Source organism: Callorhinus ursinus, unplaced genomic scaffold (genome assembly GCF_003265705.2).
Source record: "Callorhinus ursinus isolate GAN/ISIS: 27379988/994484 unplaced genomic scaffold, GSC_fseal_2.0 scaffold23, whole genome shotgun sequence".
Taxonomy (NCBI): Eukaryota; Metazoa; Chordata; class Mammalia; order Carnivora; family Otariidae; genus Callorhinus; species Callorhinus ursinus.
In genome coordinates this window covers 10,147,904-10,160,884 of record NW_027397085.1, presented here as the reverse complement: position 1 = coordinate 10,160,884, position 12,981 = coordinate 10,147,904, and the positions used below count along the sequence as shown (strand labels likewise).

General features: G+C 41.6%; 1 protein-coding gene across 11 annotated transcripts in view; it reads left to right on the top strand.

Annotated features, from left to right (window-relative positions):
• The window catches only part of MAST4 (microtubule associated serine/threonine kinase family member 4), a 546,892-nt gene that overhangs the window by 380,620 nt on the left and 153,291 nt on the right, over window positions 1-12,981 (top strand). For 3 of the 11 annotated variants that reach the window (XM_025892876.2, XM_025892877.2, XM_073905397.1), the window contains exon 1: window positions 7,305-7,731. The exons of the other annotated variants lie outside the window; for them this stretch is intronic. In XM_025892876.2, the coding sequence (XP_025748661.2) occupies window positions 7,640-7,731 (92 nt within the window). In that variant the 5' untranslated portion in view covers window positions 7,305-7,639. Of the gene's footprint in view, window positions 1-7,304; window positions 7,732-12,981 lie in introns of those variants that run through there. 11 annotated transcript variants of the gene reach the window in all.

The window sequence follows — 12,981 nt, the reverse complement described above, 5'->3', positions numbered from 1 at the left end:
AATGTATTAACAGGCTCCAGGGATTAGAACTTGGATATCATTGGAATCTATTATTCTTGTCTTTATTGGTTTTACAGTGTTTTATTTTATGGCTATTTCAGTCTTTATTAGCATTTGCCCTAATAAAGTTAAATTTATTAACATTATTAACATGTTGTACCTTTGGTTTTTGTCACCCATATTGTGCAATTATAAGGAATTCTGAGATTAATTTCCACATGCATAAATGTTTGTGTATATAGTTGGTTATATTTGTGTAAGTTTCAGGATGTCAGTTCATAGTTAAAATATATATATTTGTATGTGTATATTATATGTATACGTATGTAGCAGACACGTACATTTATGTGTGTGTGTGTGTATTGGTGATGTATGTGTTGGGGTGTGTGTGGTGTGTGTGTATGTGTGTGTGTGTGTGTGTGTGTGTGAAAGCTATCTCCAGATAGCTTTCCAGATAGTTAGTAGAGAGAACTTAGGTCCTTCTGCTCTCACCAGCATTGATGGTATTTTTGTTTTCATCTTTGCCACTTAAATGGGTAAAAATATTTAATTGACGCTTTGATTGCCTATCTATGAAAACAGACTGAATACTTTTCATTCTAAACATTGTATTTGTTCTATGAATTAATATTTCTTTTAAACTCTTGGTTGGTTGGTTTGTTGGTCATGAAAATGACATAACTTACTAGATATAGATACTAAGGCTAGCTTGAGAACTCCTTGGCTAAAATATTTCATGTCTTCCCTAAAATAATAGCCTCTGATTTGTGGAATACTGTGAATCAACTTGAACAATGGAATAAAATTCTGACTGTTAGCAGAAGCACATGGTTTCTACCTCAGTCTGTATATGCTCCCTATGTGGTACTTTGATGGAAACTCTTATTTTAGTGGGATAATTTTCCCTGACTTTAGATGTCTGACCTGAAAAAATATTCAAGAAAAGAAGAACTGATAAATTAACTTGAATCTTACATTACAGAAAGGTCTTAGTGTCAGCTACTAAAGGGCTAAATATAACTACCCTGACCCACTTAAACCAAATTGACACTTGTGATAATTGCACTGTAATTCATGCTCAGGAACCGGATAAGAAATGATGAACCTTAGACCCAAGCTTCTGGATCAAAAAACTCCATGTCCTTGAAGTTAATTCCAGATTGAGAGACTAATGCAATGATTACTAACTGGGGGTCACTGTTACAGTCAAAGAGCATTTAGTACTTCATATAAACTAATTATATATATATATATATATATATATATGTATATGTATACATACATAAAACTATATATGCATGGTCTCTCTTTTCTGAGATTTTGAAATCTGAGACAACAGACCTGCCTAATAGGTACAGCAGTGGAGTCATGAAATTCAGGAGGAATAGATCCAAAAAAGCTTTTTAAAACATGTACAAACTGAGTCTTCAACATATCAGGATGTTATACCCAACTTTGCTATCAAGTATCGTTTTAACCCTGAGCAAACCTTTTTTCCTTTTCTCCCTTCTCTCAACATTCTTCCAAATGGTTGTATTGAGGATTTAAAGATGAAGGGGATAGAGCCCTTCCCTCAAGGAGCTCTTATTCCCATGAGGATTGATCTGCAAACAAACAGATTTTGATTTTGATACAGTGGTAGAACCTTTTCTCTGCAGAAGCTCTCAGGAGGAGAGGCCAGCAGAGGGATACCCAACCTGGTGGGGATAGGGAACCTCAAAGGAAGGCTGCCTAGAACAAGTGGCCAGAAGTTCGGTCTTAAAGTAAGATAGGAGTTAGCCTTCCTCTTTGTGAGATGAGGGGTCTGATCTCCAAGCCTTGTTCTCTGCTCCCAAATTGGATTGCTTAGCTCTGTTACAGGCCACTACTCCGTGTCACTTATTGGTGGACCTTCCAGACAGCTGATTTAGAATGGAGTGACACACTCATCTCTGGTTCCCTCTCTGTCATCTCCTGTAGGATGACCCTTGCAGCAGCCCCATTAGGATGATAGATCTTTTCTGTCCACTTCCTCTTGAAGAGGGTAGAGGGGTAGAGCTCTGTCAGCCTAACTGTGCGGCTTCTCTTGCTGGTGAGCCAGAGGATAGAGTGCTAGGGTGATGTGCTTGCAAGCAGTGATCATGAAACCCAACCCGGTCCTGTATGGTGGGCTGTCCCCACACATGTTCTACTCTACTTCTCTATCCCACCCATCAAGGAGTCACCAGTGTGGGAGATAAGTATTTCGTTGTCTGTATTCATCTGTTCTCTCCTCTTGGATTTTTTTTTTTTTAATATTTTATTTATTTATTTATTTGAGAGAGAGAATGAGATAGAGAGAGTACATGAGAGGGGGTAGGGTCAGAGGGAGAAGCAGACTCCCCGCTAAGCAGGGAGCCTGATGCGGGACTCGATCCCGGGACTCCAGGATCATGACCTGAGCCGAAGGCAGTCGCTTAACCAACTGAGCCACCCAGGCGCCCTCTCCTCTTGGATTTTTGCAAGTTATTGGTTATTTGCTACATTTCCTGAGCCGATGATTCTCCTAGAATCCAAGGAGTACCTGAGGAAAATGTTATGTTCTCTTCCCATTCTAACCAGTCTTTAGCCTGGTCTTTGCTCTCTCGGACCTTAGCCTTCAGCCAGCCCTTGGGGATTATGCAGTTTTCTGCTCAGCCTGTCAAATATAAATCAGTTTTATTGTGTTAGCTTTATCTCCTCACTCTATCAATGTGAATCTACCTTGTGATAGTGTTTAAATTTTTTTTCATATTCCAAGGATGATATAACCTTACTTATTATCCATCTCTTGGTGTCAGGCATTCACATCTATCCTTACATGATAATTTTCACTTATCTCTTTTATCTTCTTTCATAGTTTGGTAATGTGAGCAAAAAAAAATTGTTTAATAACACTAGTAGAGTTTTCTATCAACCTATACCACTTTGATGCAACTTTCTTCACATCTCTAGTTCCACCTTTAAGCTTTATTTCTTAATATGTGCAGTGATTACAAGGATGGCTTATTCAGGATGGGCAATTTGCTGCTCACACTTCTACCTTTCAGTTCGCAAGGCAGCATTTAGAAGGTGACCAAAGTAGACCTGTAGGTATGGACAATATTAGGGAAGTAGTCACTTCTAGGTGCTCTAAAAACGGGGTTGGATAGAGATCCAAGTTAGTTTATAGCACAATCCCTGGGGGAGGCCAAGATCAGGTAGAATACATTTGGAAACTCAGTATCAACACCACTGTTCATAGTGTCTTCCCATTGGAATTGGCCTTGTGGCCAGAGTGTCGGTGCAGGGAGCTGACAGATTCCCGGGCTATACACCTGCGTTAGAGAGCTTAGTCTCCCACGGTGTTTAAGTTCAAGGAAGTCTCCAGGGATATTATCTGCAACACTGTTCTGTGTAGGGTGGGAGAAAACCCTAATGAGTGGGCATGGGGCCGAGGGTGGGAAGTGGATGGGAGAATTCAAGTCAGTGAAAAGAACACGGAATTCTTTGTATATAAAAGGGGGGTAAACAATGAAGAATTTGACCTGTTCTTAAGTACTCATTTCATTCTAAGCCAGCATTTCAGTAGTGTGACAAGCTCATTTTTCATTGCCATTTACCTTTCTTATAAAAACAATGGCTCATAATATCATCTGATTAAACCAGTGAGAATTCTGGATCACAAAGCTTGTCCATTACTGTGTAGGCTGTTATTGTGCAATAAGTAGAAAATCTTGCTGAATATCTGTATATTGACTTAGACCAGCTATAGTCTTAAGAATTTCCAATAATCTCAATTTCCTCTTAATTCTGTAGCCAGTTTCACTGTACTTGCAACTAAACTATAGTTTTAGCCCTTATAATTATTTTGTCTGTAGGAAAATGTCAGTACTTCTGACAATTTTAATTCTTGTGTTTGCTGACTGCATTATCTTCTGAATCATAGGTTCCCAAATCAAGTCAAACAGGTTAGAAGACAAGTTACACTTGAGTGTCACACCTACTCTTATCTTAAACGAATGTGGGAATGTATCAGCCACTTTCACTGTGTTAAGTAGTTCATTTCTAGCTTCTCATGTACTTTACCTATTTTTATTTTTTCATTTTGGATATGACCCAAATTTTCCCAAGCCTTCTAAGTGCAAAAAACATGTTTAAGTATATGTAGTTTTAAAAAAATATATTTTACCCATCCCTTTGAAAATCTGCAGGATGGATTACCCAGAATGTACAGAGTGGAGATTGTAATGACACCTGCTCACAGGCCAGGATATTTATCATTCATTCAAGAGAAGAAAAAAATGTTTTATGTATTCATTTACTCATTTTAGTTATCATTGTTATGGGTGTTGCCCCAATACTAGGACTTTTCTAGAAGAAATAGAATACAGGAGTTGGGGGGTACAGTGTCATTAGTTCTTGGAACCATCCAGAACTTGAATTCTGTGCACTGCATCTCCTTTAAGTTCCCTCTACTCAGACACTCTTATAGGACATCCTCTTTTGGCTTTCAGCCCTTTTCATCTTTGGATCCGAACACTCTCCCACATAGTAGTTATTTCAGTATTCAAGGACCACTATCGAGCTCCCGAAATTTTTCTGCACTTTGAACACAGAGTTTCTTCACCATGTAATGTAGATAACACACTTTCATGTCTCCTTTCCCCATCTTGATGGTTCTTCTCTGGGCAGCCTCTAATACGTAATTTTCCCTCTTAAACTCAAATACCTGTAACTGAACACAAAAATTACTCCCTGGGCTTACCTTTGGGGATGGAGGTGGTGGGTGGGATCCAAAGAGAGTTTCTCTTAGTTTTGGTTGTGATGTTTCTTAGAGCCATGTTAAGACATGTTTTCTGTTTTCAGTTCTGTTTTCAGTTACAGTGTGTAGATAAAAAGTAGTCAATTCTTTAGAACTTAAAAGTATTTTCATGGGATTTGTAAGAAGTTAAGATTCTCTGAAAAAATCAGTTGACCTGCTAACTGATAATTTTAGGGCATTTTAAGAAACCCAAGTATCTCAATTATCTCCATTCAAAAAGTACTTACTAACTGCTTATGTAAATCAGGAACCGTCAGATTTTGGAATTAGAGAAATCAATAAAACATGACTACAGCCTTGAGGAACTCACAGAGTAATAGGGAAGACAGCAGTAAACAGTTTGTTTACACCTCAGTGTGAGCGGTGTGTCCAACACCTCAGTGGACGCACGTTCTTGCCACCATGAAAGTAGAGGGCATGGTGTGGAGTGTCCTCTGCTCTATTCCTACACCTCTCAGCACTGTATTCTTTTAACTTCTGCATATTGCTGACATTTATGCTCAGTGTGTTCTGAACACTTCTTATAGGGGCTTATATATGTCATCTCATTTATATATGTTGATCTCTTAAAGGTTGGTCCTATCATGTGCCCCCAAAATGGGGGAAATGGGCAGAGATTAAGTGACTTGTCTTAATTCATAGTAATTGTTGGATCCAGAATTCAGGCCCAAGTTTTTTGTTCTTAACCAATGCTCTGCGCTACCTTTCTCAGAGGGAGGTTTTATTTAAAGCAGTAGTTCTCAGGCAGGGGTGATTTTGCGCCCCCAGAAACATTTGGCAATGTCTGTAGACATTTTTGATTGTCACAACTGGCATCTAGTGGGTAGAGGTCAGGGATGCTGCTAAACATCCTCCAGTGTACCAAAAAAAAAAAAAAAAAAAAACAAAACACAAAAACCCAGAACAAAGAATTATCCAGCCTAACGTCCAGGGAATGAGGTTGACAAACGGCTTTGGAGCATGGGTAGTACTGTCTTTGTGTCAGCCTTTAAAAAATACCCTTTTAAGTCCTTAAAAACAGTAAAAAAAAAAAAAAAGGAGAAGAAATGGCTTAGTATGGAGCCAAACATACTGAACCAAGTTCCTAAGTGTCTGGTGAAGTGTATTTTGTCACTTGTTAAATTGAGAAAATATTGCCACCTTTGTCTATCTTAGTAGATACCAAGGATCTGAGGAGGCTCAGTGAGAATTTCAGGAGATAATACGTAAGAAAGCCCTGTAAAATAATTATTATCAGAAATTCCCAGAGTGCTTGGGGTCTAAAATATTTCGGGAATCATGAGAATTAGATAAAGAGGATCCCAAAGTGCACTTCTGTTGTTCATCCTCCCCCTTTGTCAGCTGCCCCCCTTCCCCTTGTCTCTCTCATATTTCTGTAAGCAAGTTTCCAGTACGTAGTAGGTGAACTAAACCATTTTTATGAGTTTTTTTTATTAAAATCTTGTAAAATGTACTATCTCTCACCCTGTTACGCCAGAGTTAAGGCAGTTAATTTAAATCCTAATTTTTTTTTCCTTCATAGACTTTCACACAAGCATTTGTCGGTTTGGGGAGTTACTTGAATACCATGCCTTTCTTCAAGATGAACAACAGTAACACGGATTCAACCTTCCCTTACATTCCTTCAAGTCTGAACACACGTGGAAGGGAAATAATGGAGCATTTATGAAATAAACGCCAGGTAGTGTCTTTACAGGTAGCTGACCATTCCCTGGCAGTGTTTGCTGTCCATGAAGCCAAACAGGTGCACCTGCCCTAATTCAACAAATGGATGTAAACTCATAAATATAGTTGACTGACATTTTCCGTGAGTGTGGCATCCCCTAGGCGTGCTTTTCCTGCAAACAGCGTCTGGGTAAAGAGTAATTACTCACTTCCTAGGAGTGTTTTCCTGGTGATCCATTCTGCAGTGAATCACAGACCAGCCTTCAGGTGTGCGCCTCGCTCACTTCACTGAGTGTTGGCCGCAGCTGGATTTATTTATTTATTTGAGGGGAATGATCCATCTGGGGCCGTGAGCTGGGGGCGCGGGCGGGGGATGCTGGGGTCCGGGCTGCTCCTGGGCTCGCGCACGGGCCCCGCCGGCCCCCTTTCCCATGAGGCCTCGCTCCCGGGGGAGGATCTGCGGGTGGGGAGGGGGCCTCCCCCGGCCCAGCCCCTGGCCGCGGAGCCTCACAAAGGTGTCCTGTTCAAGTCAGCCTGTAGGCCGGCTTTCTAAAAGTGCTTGTAAGTTTCCTACACCGCCCCCCCGCCCCCCCGCCCCTCGAAGGGGGAGAAGAGGCGCTTTTTGTATTTCAGTTCTTTTCCTTGTATGTAGATACCAAAAGGAAACTCGGCACTGGGCATGTTCGGATGTTGAATGGTTTGCTGATAAGCAACAGCCTCCCGGAACCAAAGACTTAAAATAGTCGTCTCCCCCCCCCCCCCCCCCCCCGCAGGAGCTGCAAATGGTATCTGCCAAACAGATGACAAAGTACCTTGGACTGAATCACACACAGACAGCATTTTGTGCAGAACGCACGGCCCAACTCTTGTAATTACTGTTTATAGCTGCCCAAGGCTGACCAGGAGAGGGCAAATCCAAGAGGAAATAAGTTTCCTGAACCTTGGAGAAATGGCTGTGTGTTAATTAAAGGCTAGGACGGGCACTTTTCGGACGGGCTCCAAGTTGTTCTTGAGACACAGTTCACAGCACGTTTCCTCTGGAGGGAGCGAGTAGATAATTGGGATTTTTTTTTTCCTTCTCCCCCCCCTTTTTTTTTCTTTTTCTGTTTTACCGCCCCCTCCCTGGTTTGGCCTTATGGCCTTGAACCCACAGTGAATTCAAGAGAGAAAGAAATGGATATGTCTGACCCCAATTTTTGGACTGTACTCTCAAACTTTACTTTGCCTCATTTGAGGAGTGGGAACAGGCTTCGGCGAACACAAAGGTAAAAAAAAAAACCGCGGGGATACTTTGCCTGGAGAGGGAATGTGTTGGCTTTGGAGGCAGCCAGACTGCCCAAGCCCCTTAGCAGCTGGGGTTTTGTTTACTGGGCGACAGTTTGGAAAGTTTCTCCCCTGCCAGGGGGGCACTGTTTCAGGTATTCTGTCATCCTTGCGGATTTCCTGCGTAATCCTGCTGGCCTGTGCTCCTCGAGGTCTTTTGAAATGTGGGTGAGAAGGGGATGAGTTGTGAGTAGAGGGGGGAGGAAAAAGGGGGGAGGAGAGATACTTTTGTCTGTCTCTGATCTGATCAGATTCATCCGCTTCCTTCACTCAGGCACTGGAGGCTTCTGCTATCCTTTGTAGAGCCTTTCAGATGTTCCCTTCTATTAAATATTTGACCTTTATAAGATGCAGATGTGCAATGCAGGGATCGCTCCAGTTAGCCTGTTTCGTATTGTCTGCTTGAAAGAGACAGGTCTGCATAACTTTGCCATTTTGTTTTTTTACGGGTTTGCTGACATTTATTCCTAATACAGGCTGGCCTTTTCATTTTGTAACACATTTGACAGAATAGGTGGAGGACAAGAGAGTTTTAAAATCAGGATGAAGCTGGTGGCAGAAGTGAAAGCCAGTTCAGAGTTAGTTGCTGACACTCAGATTGAGAGAATATGATTTTGGAGGGGAGTGTTTCTCTTCTCTCCCCATTGTGTCCAGCACAGAAAGGTGGCATTATTGTGGTTTCAGAAGGGCGTGCCTTCCGAGTTGCCTAACTCTAGGTTCTTCGTTTTTCTTCGCAACTTGACTTGCAGGGTCCCCATGAATGTGTCTAAGAGCAGTGGTGCCCTCACATAAACAGGATGCTGCCTATCAGATTGGGAGCTTCATAATCTCTGTGCTCCAGTGCGTAAAGAACACAAGAAACGGTGTATTCTCATTGTTATATCCATAACTTTGTGTAGCGTGAATGCAGATACCTCATACTTTGGAAAACTTAGTAAATTTTCCTTCCGAAATTTACCATGGTATTTTGTAGATTTCAGAAGCATCCTGCAATACTCTGAGGTGCAGTATTTCTCGGCGCACGTGCAAATGTACACCTATAAAACGCACACACCTCTGTCTGATCCTGAGTAGACTTTAAAGTCATACTTACCTTTAATACAACCTGAACAGTGTTGGTCCCACGAAACCGTGTTAGAGTCTAGATTTAAATTAAGGTTAACTAGGCTTTTCAGAGGCTGTTCAGAGTTAACTAGGCTGTTCAGAGACCTAACCTTTCGGTGTTGGTCATTTTTATTCAAGATGTGTCATCCTTGCCCCACCCCCCCACACCTCCCCCCCAGCAAAATAAATGCCACTAATTAGTTGAAGAGATAATGCTGTCTATGAACAAGACCACAACTTTCGTGTCAGTACATTCTGTAACTTCTTACCTTTCAAGTTTGTCAGGGGCCCTTAAATATTTGAGTGGTGTGGTCCTGGGTATGAGGCGGTCTCTACTCTCACCTGAAGCCACTTCTCAAGGAGATTGGACTGTTGTGACATTGCACCTGTGTGTCTGCACCTGAAGAGCGGTTGGAGCCTTTCTTTGCCCCGTCTACCTGTTGATAATATTACTGAGAATTCTCAGGCTGGTTTGACCCTGACTTTCCAGCCCAGGGCATTCCAATCCAGAACACTGCAATTCAGACAGCTCACACTGGGAGAGAGCCCGAGTTCTAAGTTCCTTCTTAAAGAACTGAAGTAACTTAGGCTCTTCCCAGCAAAGTGGGAGAGTGTGGGAGGCCTTTCCCCACTCCCCAAGTCATGGACCCGTTTTTTCAGTTCAGTGAAACAGAAAAGGGGGTGGATTTTCTTCCCTCCCTTCTATTAGTGGAAGTCGTCCCAGCCTGTTTGTGACTGGGGATTTCCAGGATTCTCGGAGTTTGGAGATAGGTTTCCTGAAGATCATCTCTGCATACATCTACTTATTATCGGTCTCAAAGGACCAGCACTGCTTTATATCTATTATGTAGATTTGGAAACTTGAAGGGCAGGTGTCTTCCTGTCCAGGGCAGTATATGTAGCTGTTGAATTCTCTTATTATACAGTGATCAATTCCAGCTCTCTGTGCTTCCCGAAGGGCGTGTAGCACATGCTTCCAATGGGACTCTTCCCATTCTGTGACCTCCCTTCACTGCTCTAAATGCTGTGTCCTCCTCCAACTGCCACATTAACCCCATTCCGCACCTGGCTGATCAGGTTCCCTAAGTCTGTCCTTTCAAAAGGACCTTGCCATCCTCAAGTTCTTTTGCCAGTCTCACTGTGAGTGTACCCAGTGTTCAGGTGAGGACACCTGCCCCTCGCCCTCAGGTGCGTGAGCCCTAGCCCTGGGAATATCTCTCCTGCCCAGACTTAGCTTTTTTTCTGCATGCTTGCTGACTTTGTCCACCTGATCATTCATTTTACATGGTTGTTTTTTTTCCCCCCTAGCCACTTGTTCTCAAGTAAATCCAGCTTTGAGCATGTGAATGAATATCTCAGAGGGGTGGTGTGTGTGTACCATTTAGACAAAAGAAGGAGAGTTGAAGGGTTTCACACTCTTCCCTCAGGTCTATATTATGGTAGACATTTTCATCATGGAAGCCTTTGTGGTTGGTTCCATTGCATTTGCCTTGTCGATTCAGCATGGTACTGGTTTGTTGCTTTGCTCTGTCACAGGGGAAAACTTTGAAAGTTTCTTTTCTAACTGGGCCTGCCTGGGCCTGTAACTTTTAAACTCTCTGGGTTCTTAGAGAGAGGATCGTACAGACCTAATCTCGGGCCTAGATTTTTACACAGTATTGAATTGATATTCTTTGTCCTGCGTCCCAAAGACAGTTTATTGTTCCCTTTATGCTTTTTTGTCTTGACTGTGGCAGACAACAGTTTGTCTGGATGCATATGGACTTTGTCTGCTGTCTTGCTGGAAAGCTTACATATTACATTGGAAACACTTTACTTTTTTATCATATATTCTTTATTTTACAGGAAATTATCTGTTTTTAATTTTATGAAAAATTTTTTAAATACTCTATATAAAGTCTTAAACCTTTCAAAATATCCTTACTTTCTCTTATGTTGCTGTCATTTAAAATTGAGTTTAAGTGATACAGTCTTAAAGCTTATACTTCTAGGGATTATTTGCCTGGAAGAAAACCTCATACGTTCTGTCAACAAATTATTAACAAATGAAATCCAACAATGTATGAAAACAGACATCATGACCAGTTTATCCCAGGTATGCAAAGATGGTTCAGCACTAGAAAATCAATCAATGTAATCTGTCACAGAAATAAGCTAACTAACGATTATCACATGATCACATTAGTATATGTGGAAAAAGCACTTGAGAGGATTCCCAGTACTCACTCATGACAAAAACTCTCAGAAAACCAGGCGCAGAGGGGAACTTCAGCTACTCGGTGGAAAATATCTACGGAAAACCTACAGCTAGCACATACTTAATACAGTAGTCCTCCCCCCAGTCTCTGATTTCCCTTTCTGCAGTCCCCGTTATCTGTGGTCAGCCACAGTCCAGAAGCCAATGATAGTGGCCTAAGACTAGGTGCCAATGCCTACGTCCCTCGCCGCACTGCATCTCATCCCACACACATTTTGTCATCTTACATCACAAGAGACAGAGGCCATGTTCACCTGACTTTTATTATAGTATGTTGTTATAATCTATTTTATTATTAGTTATGGTTGTTAATCTCTTATTGTGCCAAATTTATGAATTACATTTTATCATCGGTATCTATGTATAGGAAAAAACATAGTGTATGTAAAGGGCTCAGTACTATTTGCAGTTTTAGGCATCTACTGGGGGTTTTGAAACATATTCTCTGTAAATAAGGGGAACTACCATAGTGAGAAACTTGGAGTTTTCCTTGCTTAGATCGGGTTGAAGGTAAAAATGTCCCATCTCATCACTTCTCTTTAACAGGAAAGTTTCTTTTTTTATGTTTGGCTTTGTCTCCCCTGCCCCTACATTATTTCTGCAAGGCTGACTCAGTACAGCCATTCACCTGCTGCTTTGAGGGACAGAAATCCAGGGCTGCTGTATGTTACTCCTTAGGTTTATAACATTTTTCCCCGTTTGGGTTAAAAACTTTGTCAGGGGAGGGAAGAAGATCAAGCTTCTCTCTCTCTCTCTCTCTCTCTCTCTCTCTCTCTTTTTAAGCTTCCTTTTTACATACATCACATGTAAGGAGAGGACTAACATTGGTCTATAAATATTGCTGCTCAGTTTTGAGGTGCAACTTTAGTGTTGCTAAAGCACAATTTAGAGATTCTAGAAGATGTTTAGTTTTTAACCTTAATGGTCAGAAATCTCATACTTTCATTGAGCTTACGTGACAATATCCAAATCTCAGTGACAACTGAATCAAGTGTCATTATCCATGCCAGTGGGCAGCTTGCAACTCAGTTAATCACTTGGAGCAAGTTTCCTGATGTACTTTGCCGAGAACCCATGGGATAAAAGTTGGTTTTGGGGTTTCGTGTGTGTGTGTGTGTGTGTGTGTGTGTGTGTGTGTGTGTGTGTGTATTTCTGAATTCACATTACTCAGCGGTTGCCCTGAACAGCATTTACATTTGGGGATCCTAAACTCACTGCTGCAATTGTCAGAATGTATTGAATTTTTATATATGCTACGTCTTCTTTTCAGAAACATCTGTAGTGTTGGGTGAGTTTTTGTTTTTGCTCGTGAATATGTGTCTTTAAAAAGTATGGAGAACACACTTGTCTCTTGTCCTGACACGTTGAATATTACTGAGTTTGTACTCACCCCTTCTACGGAAAGTCCAGTTAAATCCACATTTATTGAGCATCTGTTGTGTGCCTGAGCACTGTGGCTCGAAGATGAGTCATAGGGTTGCCTTCAGTGAAGACGTGGGAATGAATCATTGCAAACCAGGGTAATAGAGAAGTGTTTGTAAGGTACATATAAGTCTTAGGAGTGGTCATTGGGGAAGGGAGACTTTAGTCTCAAGGAGCCAAAAGAGAGACCACAAAGAAGAGGCAACACCTCAGGGAGGTTTTAAAGGAGAGTTTGGTATTTATCAGATGGAAGGACAGGGCCTTCCCAAAGGGCAAAAGAGATGGTGTGTGCAAAGCCATAGTGGCCTTAACAGCAGAGCTCAAGGGCCTATACATAGCTCAGTATTGCTGGGGCAGAAAGCTTGCAGAGGCAGTGTAATATCCCACAATGGTGAAGAGGACTGATCTA